The following is a 17,410-nucleotide window of genomic DNA, read 5'->3' as shown; positions in this document are numbered from 1 at the left end:
TTCTTTTTGACCAGCTTTTTAAACAAATGTTTGACGATATTAGTATCAGTGCAAGACAGTGTGGTTTTTCATTTTCCCCTCACCAAGAGTCAGCTTCCTCCTAGAAGTAGTATGGACTGCCTGATAGTGAGAAGCAAATGTCAGTTAGATCAGTCTTCTTGGCCTGCCCTTACCACAACTCCAGGTGTTTTTTGGCAAGCCTTTGCCTATAAACTTTAATATTGTCTATGCTCTGAATAAGTTCAGAATACTGTAAAATAGATCTTTATGTCTCCACGAGACCAAGTCTGAATATTGGGGTTTTTCCAGTTTTTTTATCCCAGGACAGATTGAAATGTTAATGTTTAGTTCTCTTTTCTTTAAGGAAAAAAACTGAGAATGGGAAGATATTGACAAGTAAACAGTTCTTTCTTAAAATGTAGCATTATTTGGTTCTCTACCCTACATCTGGATTAAAAACAAGTCAGAAGGACCTGGGAATAAGTTGCATAAGTAAACATGGGGAAAAGCATAAATGCCATTTGATAGTAAGAAAAAGAAAAAAAAGACACAGAAATGCTACACACACATCAGAAGGGATGGAATGGGGAAGCCAGAAAAAATGGGGGTGCAATTGGGGATGAATGTAAACACACATAATCCTGCCTATTTTCAAAAGCCTTGGAGTATATTCATGTATTAGAACACAGTATAATAATGAATGTTCTTTATGATTGAGGTGTCATCAAGAAACAAAAAGTAAGTTATATGTAGTATCCTTCATTTAAGAAGTCAAGGCAAAATGTAACCCTGTCACAAATTTTCCGGTACAAATGATTAAACAAAGTAAGTTTGAATGCCTTAAAATTTAGTTTTTTAAAAAATTTTATACTTAGATGGATAATTTACCTGTTTCCTAATGACAGCTAATATAAGTGATCCAAAGAGGGAAACTTAAGTATTAGATTCCAGATTTTCATCAAGAGGAAATTTCATCCTGTATATTCATTAGCAGATGATATTTATTAAATGTTCACATGTATATGGTGGTGTACAAACTGTTAGAGTTAGTACATTTTCATTTTCATTAAAACATTGTAACCAAAAGTTTGTTTGCTATTAAATGACCGAAATTCTCAGAGGCTCAGATTTGTTCATTTGGTGTAACACAGCTAATTTGGGTTCAGTAAAGAAATTGGCAAAGTTCATTACCTAATGAGGATAAGCTAGATTGTTTGATTCTGCTGTTCCACCAAATTGTTGTTTAAAAACAACAAATTTTAAGTTTTTAAAAATTCACCTTTCAAGTATTTGAAAAGCTGAAAAGATGGTCAGGAACTGCAAGATTAAATTGGAGGAGAAAGCCTGGCCCAGGGAGATAAGTAGATCATCAGAGCACTAAAGTCAGTTTTGCCTTCAAGACATTTGCCAAAACACAAATGGGCTTTGGTTCATCAACTCAGACCAGGAGAAATGAAACTGAAAGCTCAGTGTGTAAAAGCTGTAAAGTCTTAGAAAAGTTGCTCCACACATGAGAAAAGCATGCTCATGTGCATTAAGGATATTTATAGCAGCATTGTTCTTAATACCCACAAAGCTGTCCATCAAGAGTAAAATGAATAATTATGAAAATTATACAACAGTGAAAATAAACTTTGGTTACGTGTAACAAGGATGAGTCCACAATATTGGAGTAAAGAAGCAAGATAAAAGAATACCTATAGTATGACACGGTTTATATAAAACAGCCAGACAATGCTAAAAAGTATTGTTTATGGCAGGCCTTGGCAAACTTTCTCTTAAAGGCACGACGGTAACTGCCACATGGTCTCTGTTACAACCAAAGCTACTCCACTCTGCCACTGTAGTGCAGAAGTAGCCCTAGTCCAGCCAAAGCTGTGTTCTAGCAAGAACTAATCCCTAGTTTATGGATACTTGTATTGAAGATAAAATTACTTTTAAAAGTAAGGGGATGGAAGAAGGAAAATGATAACCATAAAAAGCTTTTGGAGGAGAGGGGTTTATGATCAGGGAAGGATAAATGAGGACTTCCAGGATGCTGGCAGTGCTTTTGTGTGGCTTGTGCATGGAGGTTGCCCAAGTGTTTATCTATTAAATTCTGTGTGAGAGTTGTACAACAAGTTGTATGTCTTAAATAAGTTTTTAAAAATAAAAATTATCAGTGTTTCCTTAAATGGTTAGTTCAGTTTTGTGTGGATTTTTGTTTGCTTTTGAATTGCACTGGTTTCTGAAATCTGTCAGAAATATTTCCAGAAGAACTTAAATGTTATATTACTATGTGATTTTAAATCACAAACATTTAAAAATATAGAACACTACTATTTCGCATTAATAATTCAGGATATGAACACTAGATAATATGTGTCAGTGACTTAGATATAATATGGCTTTCAGTTACAATCTTGGCTTTATTTACACCAAAGGATTACAGTTGTCCTCTTTCTCTTACAGGTTCAGTAGATGAAGGTGTTACTGAGGGGTTGCCCACACTTCAAAGCACGTCTAGCACTAATGCTCCTGCGGATGATGATGATCGGTCAGTACTAATATAGCATGTCACTACCTTGTAAGGGTTGTTGTGTTTACAACTCCAAATTCAAGCATTTTATCTCAGAGTTGTAGAAGTTTATTGCAACCTCACTTCAGTATACACAGAGTAATGAAGTAGCATCATCACATTATAAATTAGAGCACCTATACAAGACTTTTTTCCAGCATTTCCGTAACTACCTAGTCCCATTGCATTAAATTGTATCTGTATCAGGTGTTGGCAAACTATGAACCACAGGCCAATTCCAGCCCACCACCTTTATTTGTAAACCAAGTAGTATTGGAACACAGCCACGCTCATTTGTTGACATATTGTTTGTGGATAGCAGAGTTGAGTGGTTGAAACAGACTGTATGGGGTGCAAAGTCAGAATGTGTACTGTATGTACTGCTGTGAAAAACATCTGCCAGAGTCTGATCTGTATACTCATAACTCCCTCCCTGCTTGATATTTCCACATAAATATGTAAAGGGCATTTCACATTGAAGAAGGCCAAGATAGAACTTTTGATTTCTTAACTCCCTGTCTGAATCCTGCTTCTCCAGCTTTTCTCCCATTTCAGTACACCTCATCATTATCCCCCTAATTTCTCAAGCCAAATCTCTGAGAATTAATGTTTTTCCTTACCATTCTTCATCTCCCCCATAGTTAATCCTTAAGCAGGTCCTGTCCACTCCGCCTACAAAATATATCTCTGTCTACTTTTCCAGTCTGTACTGTAGCCACCCTGGTCTAGGTCACCACCATCTTTTGCCTTGACTACTGCAATAGCCTTCAAATTAGCCTCAATTTCATTCTTCCCCAATTCTAATCCGTTTTCTATGTAGCAACCAAAATCATCATTTCTTTTGTAATTAAGTCAGATTATGTCACTGTTTTAAGCTATAGATTCTTAACATTCTTTATTCATACCTAAAATCTATAGTCCTTGCTATGCCTTAGAGTTCTACATGATATGACTTCTGCCAAACTCCTTTCAGACCATTCTCCCTCTTATACTACATTCTAGCCTCATAGATCTTCTTTCATAGAAAGTTCCTGGAGTACTGCCTTTGGGCCATTCTGTCACTCTAGGACCTTTGCCAGAAAAGCTTTCTCTCCCAATTTTCACATTGTTGGCTGTAGATTCTTGACTTTCAGATTACTGTCTTGGTATCTATCAGTTCTCAAGGAGACTTTTCCTGACCACCAGTCTCAAGCAGTACCCAATCACTCTTAAATCCTTCTAATTTAATCATCTGATCTGATAATTTCCTTGATTATTTATTATATGTGTCTCACACACTGAATATAGACTCTACTGAATGATTACATTCTTCCTCAGAGAAGGTCCAGGACGATCTTAAAAATGGTATTTGTTGCAAACTTGAAGGATTCAGGGGACACAAACTAGGTTAATTTTTCTTGGATAGCTAAACCTAGTAGGGAGGTTATGAACTGGAATCGTTTGAATGGATTAATGAAAGCATAAACAGCAATGTGCCTAGCCGCCTTAATTTCAAGTATTAATCGGGTTGTTTGTTCTGTGTTAGATACTGTGCTGCATGGTAGAAATTTAGAGATGAAATATGCAGCCCCTTCCCTTAAGGAGCTCAATCGGTTTTGGAGGAAGGATAAGGATTGAAGGTAGACAAACAGATCATCTTAAGTGATCTGCAGAGCTCTGTTGCCCTACATATGCCTACCTAAACCACTGATAAATCAAAGAAGGCTTCCAGGAGGAGCATGTGACTTCCTAGCTACATTTCGTAAAATGAGTAGGTACATGGTATAAGGTATGTTTGGGGAGTATGACAAGAAATGAGGCTAGAAAGGCATAGAAAGTTCATATTATGAGGAATCATCTATACCTTGCAAAACGGTTTGATTTTATTTTGAAGATAACAGCCATTGTAGAATTTTAGAAAAGGGACTGATTTGATCAGAACACTATGATGCAGTGAAAGGATGGATTAGAGGAGTGTGGAGCCAAATGGAGAGAGTTACTAATTCAGGCTTGTATTAATGAAGGCCTAAATTTCAGAAGTGGTTAGAAGAAAAGGATTGTTAAGATTAAGGACATTTAAGGTAAAATAGTTGAGATGTTCTGTGGTTGTGTGTCCATGTTTAACCAAAATAGGCATTCTGGGCCGGGCACGGTGGCTCACGCCCATAATCTCAGCACTTTGGGAGGCCAAGGTGGGCAGATCACCTGAGGTCAGGAGTTTGAGACCAGCCTGGTCAGTATGGTGAAACCTTGTCTCTACTAAAATACAAAAATTAGCCAGGTGTAATGTCACATGCCTGTAATCCCAACTATGAAGGAGACTGAAGCAGGAGAATCACTTGAACCTGGGAGGCGGAGGTTGCACCAAGATCACACCACTGCACTCCATCCTGGGTGACAGCGCAACTCTGTCTCAAAAAAACAAAAGCACTCTGGACTGTAACATTATTTTTCATATTGTTAAAGTAAAATTTGAAATCTAACAGTTAAAACTGTTTCAGAAAGTCTTTAAGTGTTTTATCTTTTTTTATTTAAAATTGACCTATAGCAGTGTTTATTCAGTTTAAAAATCAGAGCCTGGTTGCCTTCTTTGGTCTGTTTTTTTTAGATTGGAAAATGTTCAGTATCCCTACCAACTCTACATTGCTCCTTCTACCAGCAGTACAGAACGACCAAGTCCAAATGGTCCAGACAGACCTTTTCAGTGTCCAACCTGCGGGGTGCGATTCACCCGTATTCAGAACCTAAAGCAGCACATGCTCATCCACTCAGGTAATGTCACCTTCCCTGTTGTTACATAAGTAAACACTCTGAAACATTTTATTTTGGAATCCCAGTTAAAATAGAAAACAGGTGCTTCTGAGTTTAAAAAAGAAAAAAAACTCTGGGAAATCAAATGAAAACAGAATAGCTAAGGTTAATTGCTGAAATGGTGCAGTGTCAGAAAGTTGTTTGCCATGGGCGTTAAGTATTCTGATTAAAATAACCTAAGGTGATATGGAGTGAGTAATTTGTAAATAAAAAGACTTATTAGGTGTGCACATAGAAGTGAGATAAACAAGTGCAGAGATGGTAAAGCAAATAAAAGCATGAAAAGGGTCAATGTGGGTGTTCTTTGTGCTGTTTTTCTTATAACGTCTCTGTAAGTTTGAAATTATTCCCAAATAAAAGGTGTGTTTAAAATATATTTTCTTGCTAATTTACTTTCAATTCTACAGTCTCAAATCTCCATGTTCCCTGATGAGTCAGCTTTGTAGTTTGTATATTTTTAAAACGTAAGAGAGATTTTGGATAGATGAATAGAAGGGATTTGAAACTTTAGTTCAATAATCACATAAAGACAACAGGATTCTTGTGGGTAAAACACTGACCTCTGATGAGTAAGAGGTCTTTGCTGCTGTTTTCAGCTGTTTGAGTTAATATCTCACTTCCCTGTTCTGTAGATAGGTCTTATAGTCCCTGGCCTAGCACCAATTCTCTGTGACTGTTCAGTTAGCAGATTGTGTCTTGAAAGGTTTTAAAATTTTTTCCCCAAAAAACTGAGATAATGAATTTGAGGAGACTATTAATATACTTTATAACTTACTTATTTCTAGCAATATTACATCGATTACCCCCAAAAAAGCATTTTATCAAATGATGGTTTTGTCTTGCTCATTACGTTCTTTCTTCTTCTCATTTCTCTGTGAGATAGGGAACAGAGAGTAGGTAGTGATGATTTTCACATCTTTTCAAACAAACCTTTCTAATGAAATGAAATAATACATGCTGTTACATGGAGATTTGGGTTCTGTCTACATACTGTAGTTAAATTGTGTTTTGAAGTTAGTTAAATAGATGATTTAGAAAAGTATTCAAAAATCATCTTCAGTAGACATTACCTAGTTTGCCTCCCCTGCTGCCTTTTTTTCTTTTCATTTGTAAGTACTTTTCAAATTCTGCACATTTTCTAATTAGAATATGTTTTTGCTGGTAATTTTTGTCTTTTCAAATGATCTATTGCTACAGAAATATAATTCACAGATTTGTAAGGTTTATGACTTTTCAGTTTATTTTTTGTTTTTAGATTATATTTTGTTTTTCTTTATAGGAATTAAACCATTTCAGTGTGACCGCTGTGGGAAAAAGTTCACCAGGGCTTACTCGCTAAAGATGCATCGCCTAAAGCATGAAGGTAAACGCTGTTTCCGGTGCCAGATATGTAGTGCCACTTTCACTTCCTTCGGGGAATATAAACACCACATGAGGGTTTCCCGGCACATTATCCGCAAGCCTCGGATTTACGAGTGCAAAACATGTGGCGCCATGTTCACCAACTCTGGAAATTTAATCGTGCACCTGAGGAGTCTGAACCATGAAGCATCAGAGCTAGCAAACTACTTCCAGAGCAGGTGAGGTGCACAACGAAAACCCAACCAGGAAAACTGCTTTCTAAACTCTCTTTTCCTGCTTTTAGGGCAGCCTGCTGTGTTTTTACATCAGGTTGCCAGCTAGTCAGTCACATTCGTTATAAATCCCCACTATTCATACTCTAAACTCCTGATCTGATAAAAGTTTGCTGAGTCTTCTAAGTATATAAAATTATAAATATTTTATAGTTGGTATTAAAAATATTGTCCTGTAGAAATAGACTACTTGTCCTCTTGAGATATTTTTTAAATAATATAAGGTTTAAGTAATTCTGTAATGGACCTTAACTAGATCTTATTGGAAATTTTACCATGTCAGGTGATACTTAGTGATACTGGATTACTTCAGACTCTGGAGATTAGTAAAATTCTTGACCACTTCTCTCTATTAAAAAAAATTCTATATAAAGGAATATCCATTGGCCAGTAAGAAAAGTTTCAACAATAACTTTAATGGGTGTAATGGTTTAGATTTCATGAAGTCATTCCTGTTTTCATTCAGTTTACAGTTCTATTCTTTTATAATAGAATTACCTTTCTGATATATAGCACATCCAAGGAAATCAGGTTCTAGTTCTAGTTCTGCCACTAACTGCTGTTGATTAAACATGTCACTTCACAGGTGAAAAAGCTTGATATTTAGAAAAAAATGTAAGCTTTAAACTATGGTTTCTAAATTCTCCTGTAGATATAAAACTGTTGTTTTAAATCATTTATAAGAATTATACTTCTGTAGGAATCCTTAGTTTCTCATAAAATGAAATTTTTACAAATCTTTACCTTCTTTTTTGAGACAGTTGCACTCTGTCCCCTAGGCTGGAATGCAGTGGCATGATTTCATCTTACGACAACCTCAGCCTCCTGAGTAGCTTGGATTACAGGCACCCACCACCAAACCTAGCTAATTTTTGTATTTAGTCAAGATGTGGTTTCACCATGTTGGCCAGTCTGGTCTTGAACTCCTGACCTCAAGTGGTCTGCCCACCTTGGCCTCTCAAAGTGCTGGGATAACAGGTGTGAGCCACCATGCCCAGGCCAATTCTTTACATTTTTAATACCTTTATTTTTAAAACCTTTTAATTCTTTTAATTTTTTTTTTTTTTTCTTTTGAGACGGAGTTTCGCTCCTGTTACCCAGGCTGGAGTGCAATGGCGCGATCTTGGCTCACCGCAACCTCCGCCCCCTGGGTTCAGGCAATTCTCCTGCCTCAGCCTCCTGAGTAGCTGGGATTACAGGCACGTGCCACCATACCCAGCTAATTTTTTGTATTTTTAGTAGAGACAGGGTTTCACTATGTTGACCAGGATGGTCTCGATCTCTTGACCTCGTGATTCACCCCCCTCGGCCTCCCAAAGTGCTGGGATTACAGGCTTGAGCCACCGCGCCCGGCCCCTTTTAATTTTTTAATTGAATAAATGGGGTCTTGCATTGTTGCCCAGGCTGGAGTGCAGTGGCTATTCACAGGCACAATCATAGTGCACTCCTGGGGTCAAGCAGTTCTCCTGCTGGGGTTACAAGTGTAGGCCACCACACCTGACTTAAAACCTTATTATTTTTATCTATTTATTTATTTTTTTGTGGAACAAAATATCCACCTGATATCCGAAAAACCTTATTTTTAAACAAATTCCAAATTATTCCTGCATAGATTTTGTTTTTCCCCTCAAATCAGACATTCGTTTTATTTAATGCAGTCATCTCTAATTCTGAATGTGTGGTTGCCATCTTACTAAACCTTACGTTATACATAATCATATTAAACATAGTTTGCTTGGGACTAAAATAGTTTTCCTGTTAACTACTCCTGTTATCTTTATCTTCCCTATACAGAGCCCTGTATTCTCCACTCTTCTCTAACACCTGAAGACTTCTTAGAAAATATAACATAGGGCATTCTAAATTGCTTTGCAGATGAACAGATTTTAATTTTTTATTAATACTGAACAATAAAATTATAAACTGATCAAGTCTAATTACATATGTTATTGACAATTTTGGTATAATGAAATTTTTAGTTCAGTAATAAGATTTAAATAAAGCCTCTAAGATAAGAGTTATTTTACATGCTTGGTTTCAACTACCAAAAAATTACTTATAAGTAGAAAATTTAGGAAATACAGAAAAGTATAAGGAAGAAGTTTAAAATCTTTTCTGATCTCATTACTTAAGGAAAATAGCCACTGTTTTAGTATATTTTACTGTCCATGTTTCCTGTGGGTATCAAAAATTAAATACTTCTTGAGGATTAACACATAGCCAATCTCAAGGCATTCATTTCCAAATTCTGATTCAAAGATAATTTATTTTCATATACCAAATGTAATAGCAAGATACGCATACATTATTTTCTACATTTCACAACTTTATATAGTAGATTATGTATCAGGTCACTTATGCATAAGGACTTAATTTCTTAACTAGTGTCAAGTTTAGTAATATAAAGCTAGGTTTATGTATCTATTACTCAGTATATAATCAAGAAATGTTAAGCATTAAAGTTACTCAGATGATCTTTGTTTAAGTGAGCATCCTACATTTGTTTTGTATATGGAAACTCCTCTACATAGAACAAGAAAGGTGTTAGGGTGTCCAGAGTTATAATAAAAGTGATCATCTGATGTATTGGTGGTAGGGGAGATTGATACATTTTGGTTTTACTGGATGTTTTGGTTCATATTTAGGAGAGTTTATAAGTTGAAAGTTCCTGAGTTTGAATCTTCACGGAACAATTAGTGAAATGAAAAGTCCCAATTTTGTTGCATAAATCAGAGCTTTTTATTATTGCTTATCCATTACTGTTTTGAAAATTAATTCTGTATTTCATCCTTTGCCTCTTATCTAGTGATTTCCTAGTGCCGGACTACTTAAACCAGGAACAGGAAGAGACCCTTGTTCAATATGATCTTGGAGAACACGGTTTTGAAAGCAACTCCTCTGTTCAAATGCCTGTAATTTCACAGGTCTCCTCGACCCAGAATTGTGAAAGCACTTTTCCCTTGGGGTCTCTTGGTGGGCTGGCAGAAAAAGAGGAAGAAGTGCCCGAGCAGCCAAAGACCAGTGCTTGTGCCGAGGCAACCAGAGATGACCCCCCAAAGTCAGAGCTGTCTTCTATAACTATTGAGTAATTTTGTGATTTGGCTTCATTTTTGTTTTTTGGAAAGTGCCTGTGCTTGGTCTTGTACATTTAAATTAAATTTAATTTTTTAAACAAAAAAAGCTGGGCAGCAGGGGAGGGGGAGATTGGGAAAGAATTTCCCTTTTTACTTTCTGAGCCCGAAACTAATTTTATTTTTCATAAATGAGAGATTGCTTCTGTAAGTACATGATAACATGATGTTGAAACAGAAACTACGAGACCTAAGGAGAACTGGTTGACTTAAAACATACATACACCAGTTTCTTCCATTGTTAAAAGTAGGCTAACAACAGATCATTAGCTAGAGAGGAAATCAGATGATTATTGACCTTCTTGAGATGAAAAAGTACACAAGAAACTACTAAACAGTTTGACAAATGGCCTGAATAGATACTTACTGCTGTACACAAGATGTTGTATAATATTTTGTGAAGCCTGTTGTTACCTTCTTTAAGCTTTCTTAAAAATTATTAGAGTAAATACTTCCGAAATCCAGCATACTTTTTTTTTAAAGCCTTGTCATTTCTATTATGTTTTTTCCTGGTGAAATTTTGGTACTGCAGTGGGCATTTTCTGTACCTTTATAGTACCACTCCAAAGGTAAAGAGCTATGATTGACAACAGTCAAGCTGTGGATGAAATGACCAGGAATGGAGAGTGAAATATGTAAATCTCAGCTTCATAGGAACTTCTCATATTGCTTTTCTGACTAAAATTGCTGTTTACCTGGTCTCTGAATGTTAATGTCTAGTTTAAGTCATTGCCCAAATCAGTTAATCAGTTTTCCTCTTGCCCCATCAATGTGTTCTCCTCTTGCATATATTGGCCTGCTGCCATATAAATTAAAATGTTAGAGATATTCTATATTTTACATATAGGTTTATGTATTGTTGGGGATGTTTTCGTTGTGCTCTTTTGGATGTAATAAAGAATTCTCTGTTGAGGCTACATTCTTTTTTTTTTTTTTTTTTTTTTTTTTGCTGCTTTTTTTTTTTTTTTTTTTAAAGAGGGTGGCATCTCACTCTGTTGCTCAGGCTGGAAGTGTAGTGGCTCAGTCATAGCTCACTGCAGATTCAAACTCCTGGGCTCAGGCGATTCTCCTGCCTCAGCCTCTTGAGTAGCTATGATTATAGGCATGCTCCACCACACCTGCTAATTTTATTTTTATTTTTTATAGAGGTGAGATCTCACTGTGCTGCCCAGGCTGGTCTTGAACTCCTAGGCCAACTGATCCTCCTCCCTTGGCCTCCCAAACTGCTAGGATCACTGCAGCTGGCCAAGGCTACATTGTTAAGCCAACTGGATTGTTTACTAAATCCCATATGACAGCAATACATTGTCCTTACATATTTTTAGACATTGCAAAGTTATTAAAAGCAATTACTATAGTTTTTACACAATGTAGGCAACAATGTAAAAGATGAGAATAGGCTGTAAGATTTTCATCTATGACTTATAAATCTGGGAGAAAAAAATTGTTAATACTAATGAGAAACTGAAAACCTTAAAGCAATGAATATTACCATTTCTGCTGCTAAAAATATGAAATTTTTTGGTGTGTAGTTGAAATTTTTATGATTCTCTAGACTTGGGTATACTTTTTATCTGGTGCCATTAAAGCATCTTTAATATTTATCCTAAATATTTGTAAGTCCGTGAACAGTGAACATTTGAATAAGTTTCTGTGTAGATACCCAAAGTTTAATAATTATGAGACCACCTGATTTGATTAGAAAAGAGACAGAAAACACAGTTCTTTAGTCAACACAAGATCTGAATTTTGTTCAGGTTCTATACTATGCTAAATGTATATATTTTTAATTAAAGTGATTTGTTTCAGTTTTAAAAATTGGCTAATTCTGTAATTTTTCCCCCCAAAAAGGAAAAGGAAATAACATTTTTTTAGGATTGTTTTAGGTTAAGATTGTCTCTGCCCATATTCTGCAGTCCTTAACTTGTTTTCAGCTCTTTACCTCACTCATGAACTTGTTTTTACCCATTTGCTCTGAAACATAGGTGTGTTACCTTCAGGAGAATGAACATACACAGGTTATGATAGGCTTCCACCATTTATGCTTCTTTACTGATGGGTTGAATTACTTTACTTCATATAGTACTGCTGTTTCTCAACTGGAAAGGTCAGGAATTTTTATTTTAATGTCACATTGTGGTCTTTGAAAACTGTCGTTCCTACCAATAGATAAATCTCAAAGTTATTTTTTAAATCTATATTGACAAGAATAGGTAAAAATATAATCAGGAATTATTGTTACCCTTAGTTGCAAGAGGTCTTTTGTTTTTGAAAGAGCAAGAGGAAAGGGGGGGAAAGAGGAAAGGGGGGGGGAAAGGAAAGAAAGAAAAATAAAGAAGATAAACGTATAAGAATTGTTTGCAGATTTATTGGTTACAAGTGTTTTGTTTTTTAGCTCATTCCCTACCTTGAAAACTTTGCATTAAGAGAGCCAAGCACAATTTCGGTAGTTGTAAGATACTCTGTTTTCTCAGAATGAAGGATTACTCATCACTGGGTATTCTTTCCGAAGTAGAAATTTTAGATTTTCATTGGTAATTATGAATTGCCAGGTTTTATGGGAAATCTCAAAATACTGTGAAAATGCTTATCTGGTTAGTTGTCTGCTGCCCAGATCTTACCAATACCAGTAACAAACCAGTATTTAACATAAAATGATACAAAGGCCTTTTTCTATTTCAGTGAGAGTCTACATTTATCTTGATATATGTACTTTAAGGATACTGGATGTGTTTTAGGAAACAAATTTGCAAGGGATAATTGTATATATAGTGGTATTTAGATTTATTTCAAATTCATCTTAGGGATACCTAGATGCATAATTTTTACCAGGACATATTGAAAATACTGCAAAGAGATAGCTATATTATCCCATACATTAGAAATTACAAGTGTAACTAAACATGAATATTCCAGTTTAGAGTATTTAAACATAGCTATCTTTCTTAAGGCCAGGAAGATAACTTTGAGGTATCTAAAGGGCTTAAACTTCAGAATGCAGAATAAATTGCCTTTTTAAAACCAGACATTTTATACAAGAGCTTTTATTTTCACTTTTTTAACTACCAAATAGGTATGATGTACTTTAGAAGTAAACAGAGATGTTCACCCATGATAATAGATGTTAAAGCCCCTGCAGTTGTTCTCTTCATAAAGAGTATATTCTAATAGTGGAAGCATCTAGCATGTCAGCGATTTCATCTAATTCAGAAGCAAAGGATTAATATTGGTCTTTATTTTTTTTTTTTTGGCATTTTAAGTTTTATATAAATGGATGCAGATGGAGATTATCACCCACAAATATATTTAAATAGATTTTTCTTAATTTGAATTTCAAGTAATCTTTTTATTTCAAGTAATTAGTTACGCATTTAGTCACATTGACAGTTTTTTTTTTTTTTTAATTCTCAATTTCAGTAAGACAAAATATACTAAAATGTTTAAATAGCCTCATTCAGTCTTACATTTTGACATTTCAACAACCATTCTGGCTTACAGTAATTAGGTCCCCTGTTATGACACATGCCCTTTAGTCTTAAAAACTAGCAAAAAAACCTTTCATTTTGTTAAAATACTTTACCAAATGAAAGATATATAGACCAGTCAATACATCTAATGTCCATAATTATTGGTCACTGAACCAGTAGGCTGGTTCAGGAGACTCTCCCAGTTTATAAATGGTTCCCTTGGGAGCCTTTGGAAGCTGTATTAAATCTTTCAGTCTTTTATTTCTTCATTTATTCTCTTCATCTAAATAGAGGCCAGTTATCTATTTTAGCAGCTTTTGGCTTGAAGATTCTCAGATTACGTTTTTAGTCCCTTTTAGCTTTAATAGTCCTTGAAAAATACATTGCTATATAATACAGTGGCAATTCTGTAACAGAGAATTGTTCTTATTACTTGAAGAATGAATAAAATTTTAATATTTCAGCTGAAAGAAGTTTGAGATTTGTGGAATTGATGAACAAAAGAATTAGAAAGTTTTTACTGTGTTTCACTCATCTGCAAAGTATGAAGTTGTATTTCTGAAATATACATCCAAGTGAACGAGAATTTAAAATTTTCTCAATATTAATATTAACATATTAACTGGGGGAAAAAAGCTAGTGTGAAGTTTACGCTTAGAAGAAACAGCCCCAAAGTTGCCAAAAGGCAATAAATAAATGTAGTTTTCACTGTAAGTTATTAATGTAAGATGCTTTATTTGTAATATATTTAGATTTTGAAAGTTATTGAGAGACAAATGTATAAAAGCTGAATTTTCTTTTCTGAAGCAGCAGAACAAAATTGGGATAACAAGGAAGCTCTATCGTGGCAAACATGTCTATGAGGAATATTATACTCCCACAGGCTTTAAACTCAAATCATGAACATTTAAATTCAGTTGTTCCTTATTTTGTCTATACCCATTTTTATCTTTCAGTGTCATTTTTGCTTGACAGAATATAGAGTATTTTTATTTGGAAAGTCCTCAGCAAGATGAATTAGCCAAAAGCAATAATGGTTCAGATTAAACAACAAAGTGGAATTGATCCAGTCCCCAGGCTCAACTAAGGGTCACTCTCTGGATGTTTCATTTTAGACTATGGATGAGTTGAGATGTTGTAATATTTAGTGGGGGATTAAGCCTATGTCAGTTATGGGATAAAGACTTGCATAGTACCATCAGTAGTTATACTTCTTAAAAAACGTGATACAGTTAGATATTTCCACTCTATCATGATTATATTTTTTTGACAGAAAAAAACTGTTCCATGTTTTTATAAATAGTCTCTGCAGAGATTTCAGATGATGTTATTGGTATCTTGGTTTGGCCGTATCCGAAAAATTGAGATTGCTTTTAAAATGTTTGTGCTACTTTTAGTTAAGTAAACCCCCACTGAATAAGACCCAGGCCGATTCCAACTAATACCAAGGTTTCTATGTGCATGATAGTTTACAAAGAACTTAAGAGTAAAGACTATGGATTAAAAACAAAAAACTTTTTAAAATGAATTTGTTTAACTTTAAAATTTTTAGTTTTTGTTTGAAGCACCTGGTTTATAAAGTCAAATTCTTGTATTATTTCCTTTCTCTTTTAAATTGACGAATTTTGCTGATTAAGCTTAAAAGTCCCGGGCACAATTGTGATGATACACTCATAAAATTGCTGCCTAGTGGTTTGAGGAGCTCCAGTGTCATGACTTTTATTAAATTGCCTTTGTTTACCTACATGGCAATCTAGCTGTATTTAGATTTCATTATTCAGACAAGCAAATGAAAAATCATCCCCTAAATGAATGTTGAGGTTACCAAAGTACATCACTTTCTGAGGAAGGATAAATCTTCCTGCTTTAAGGGAGCCCTGTTGTCTCCTCTTAAAACACATTGTTCCCCTTGGTATTAGTGGAAGCTGTGTTCAAGATGGGAAGCCTTTATGCAGTTCTTAGAAACACCTGCTTTCTAAAGAGAGCCTTTTCTAGGATTAGGTTATGTGTGTTCTCTAGGAGATTTCTTATTTCAGTTACCAATTTAATTTTCAAGTTGACAGATGCTATGTAAAGTCTCTCATACTGAGAGTAGTCCATTAAATTTTTGAAAGTTGCACTGTTTTTCATCTTTCAGGTACCTGAAGTGAATGACATCAGGTATTTGGAAGGAATAAGGTCACAAACTTTATTCATTTTCTTCCTTGCACAAAGTGATGACTTCTAATGCTTATATCTCAAGGTATTTTTTAAAAAAGCAACAGTCCCTAATAGAGTAAAATTTGATTTTGGTTCAAGTTCCCAATAATATATTTAATGTTTCTGTTATTACTGGTGCCTCCTGTTGCATCAGATAGAGATTGCCTGCCTCTTTATAGGGCACCCTTGTGGCACCTTATGTCCAACTTGGAGGATAGTATATGGCTTCTTTGTGCCTCTGCTATCTTTTCAAAAGCCATTTTATAAAAATCCTAGGTAGCCTATTTTAATATTTAAATATATATATTTGTGAAAGAACTTTTAGAACAGACTTTTTCTTTTTACTTTAAAATGTCTGTATTTCCATTTTTAAGAGTGAATTTAATCTTCTCCAGGATTTAGAAATGTCTTTTTTTCCAGAGAAGCATAATGAAAAAGTCAGATTGAGGGAATAGACCAGAAACAAGTGACAGAAGAAATTGTTGTTTGGTTAAAGGAGACAGACTTGAAGGAAAAAATTTTTGATGTAACAAATTTTTTTAAAAATTTTGTTTTTGTTCTGTAATTTCATATTTGCTGCTACAGTAGCTCAATATTTTACAGGGCTAACAAATCTGGCTCCATTTAAAAACTGGAGTACTTCCTAGTGCAACCAGCCTAGGCAGAAACTGTACACCATGGTCTTCCAGATGGGTGACTGATGGCTTTGTGTAGCTGATGCATGCTTTAATATTTGCCTATAGCCCGGCAGCAAGGAAGTCGGGGTGGGAGGGACTTTTTTACCCTGCCAGTTATATAGCATTATGATTCTTTCTGGGTACTGGCATTTTGTGAAACTCTCAAGGGAAGGTGATGCAGGGGAAAAAATGTGAATTAAATTACATAGATGGGTGTTTTTATGTCTTCTACTCCTTTCCTAGAACTAGTACAGCTCTTAACTGTGCCAGTCCCCAGTTCACCAGCTTTGTATCCAGTCGTCATCTCATTCAAGTATGGCTTTACTTGGTGACACTGGCCATAGCTAAGTTACTTGGCATGTTTGACTTTTGACAATAACAAAAATGGTTTTGGATTTTGTTTTATTTCCAAAATATGTATACAATGTCAGAACTTCACATTTTATATACTAGTATCTGGCTATTAGTATTTTACAGGAACCATAGTTCTTGGTGACTACATATATATATATATATATTTTTGTGACTTTTTGTAAACTAAGTGCCGTTTCAACGTTACAATCATTTTTAGAGTTATTGTAATCAATGTGAATATCATGTTTTTTCAAATCTGTTCTGAGCCTATAGTGTTTGCTTTGTGAACATAAGTGTATTGTATATATTCTGTATAGTTATATTGTACTGAAATATTAGCTTGTTTGATATAAGGAAAATATGTATTGAGTACTTTTTTGCTAGCCTGATTGTTTAATCTTTTTAAAAAAGGTTTAAACTTTTTTTAAAAAAAAAAATCTTTAAACTGGCCTTTATTACATGGTCACAAATAAAGTTGCAGTTAGGAAAGGGATGGGCAAGGGAAAACTAGTTTTGAGTGTCTTTAGATAGAAACATGAGACTAAGGTTTGGTTTTGTTTTTGTTTTCTCATTAAAATATCTTACGCTTTATGGAATAAAA

General features: G+C 34.9%; 1 protein-coding gene across 8 annotated transcripts in view; it reads left to right on the top strand.

Annotated features, from left to right (window-relative positions):
- The window catches only part of ZBTB44 (zinc finger and BTB domain containing 44), an 86,017-nt gene extending 68,607 nt beyond the window's left edge, over positions 1-17,410 (top strand). For 5 of the 8 annotated variants that reach the window (XM_039471431.2, XM_039471438.2, XM_039471436.2 and 2 more), the window contains 4 exons: positions 2,452-2,536; positions 5,145-5,308; positions 6,627-6,927; positions 9,788-17,410. In XM_039471431.2, coding sequence (XP_039327365.1) covers positions 2,452-2,536; positions 5,145-5,308; positions 6,627-6,927; positions 9,788-10,070 — 833 coding nt within the window. In that variant the 3' untranslated portion in view covers positions 10,071-17,410. The remainder of the gene's footprint in view (positions 1-2,451; positions 2,537-5,144; positions 5,309-6,626; positions 6,928-9,787) is intronic. The other 3 variants (XM_039471434.2, XM_039471433.2, XM_039471435.2) reach the window with 3 other exon arrangements.

Source organism: Saimiri boliviensis, chromosome 6 (assembly GCF_048565385.1).
Source record: "Saimiri boliviensis isolate mSaiBol1 chromosome 6, mSaiBol1.pri, whole genome shotgun sequence".
NCBI lineage: Eukaryota > Metazoa > Chordata > Mammalia > Primates > Cebidae > Saimiri > Saimiri boliviensis.
The sequence above is the reverse complement of the archived record's forward strand: the minus strand, read 5'-3'. Positions and strand labels throughout refer to the sequence as shown.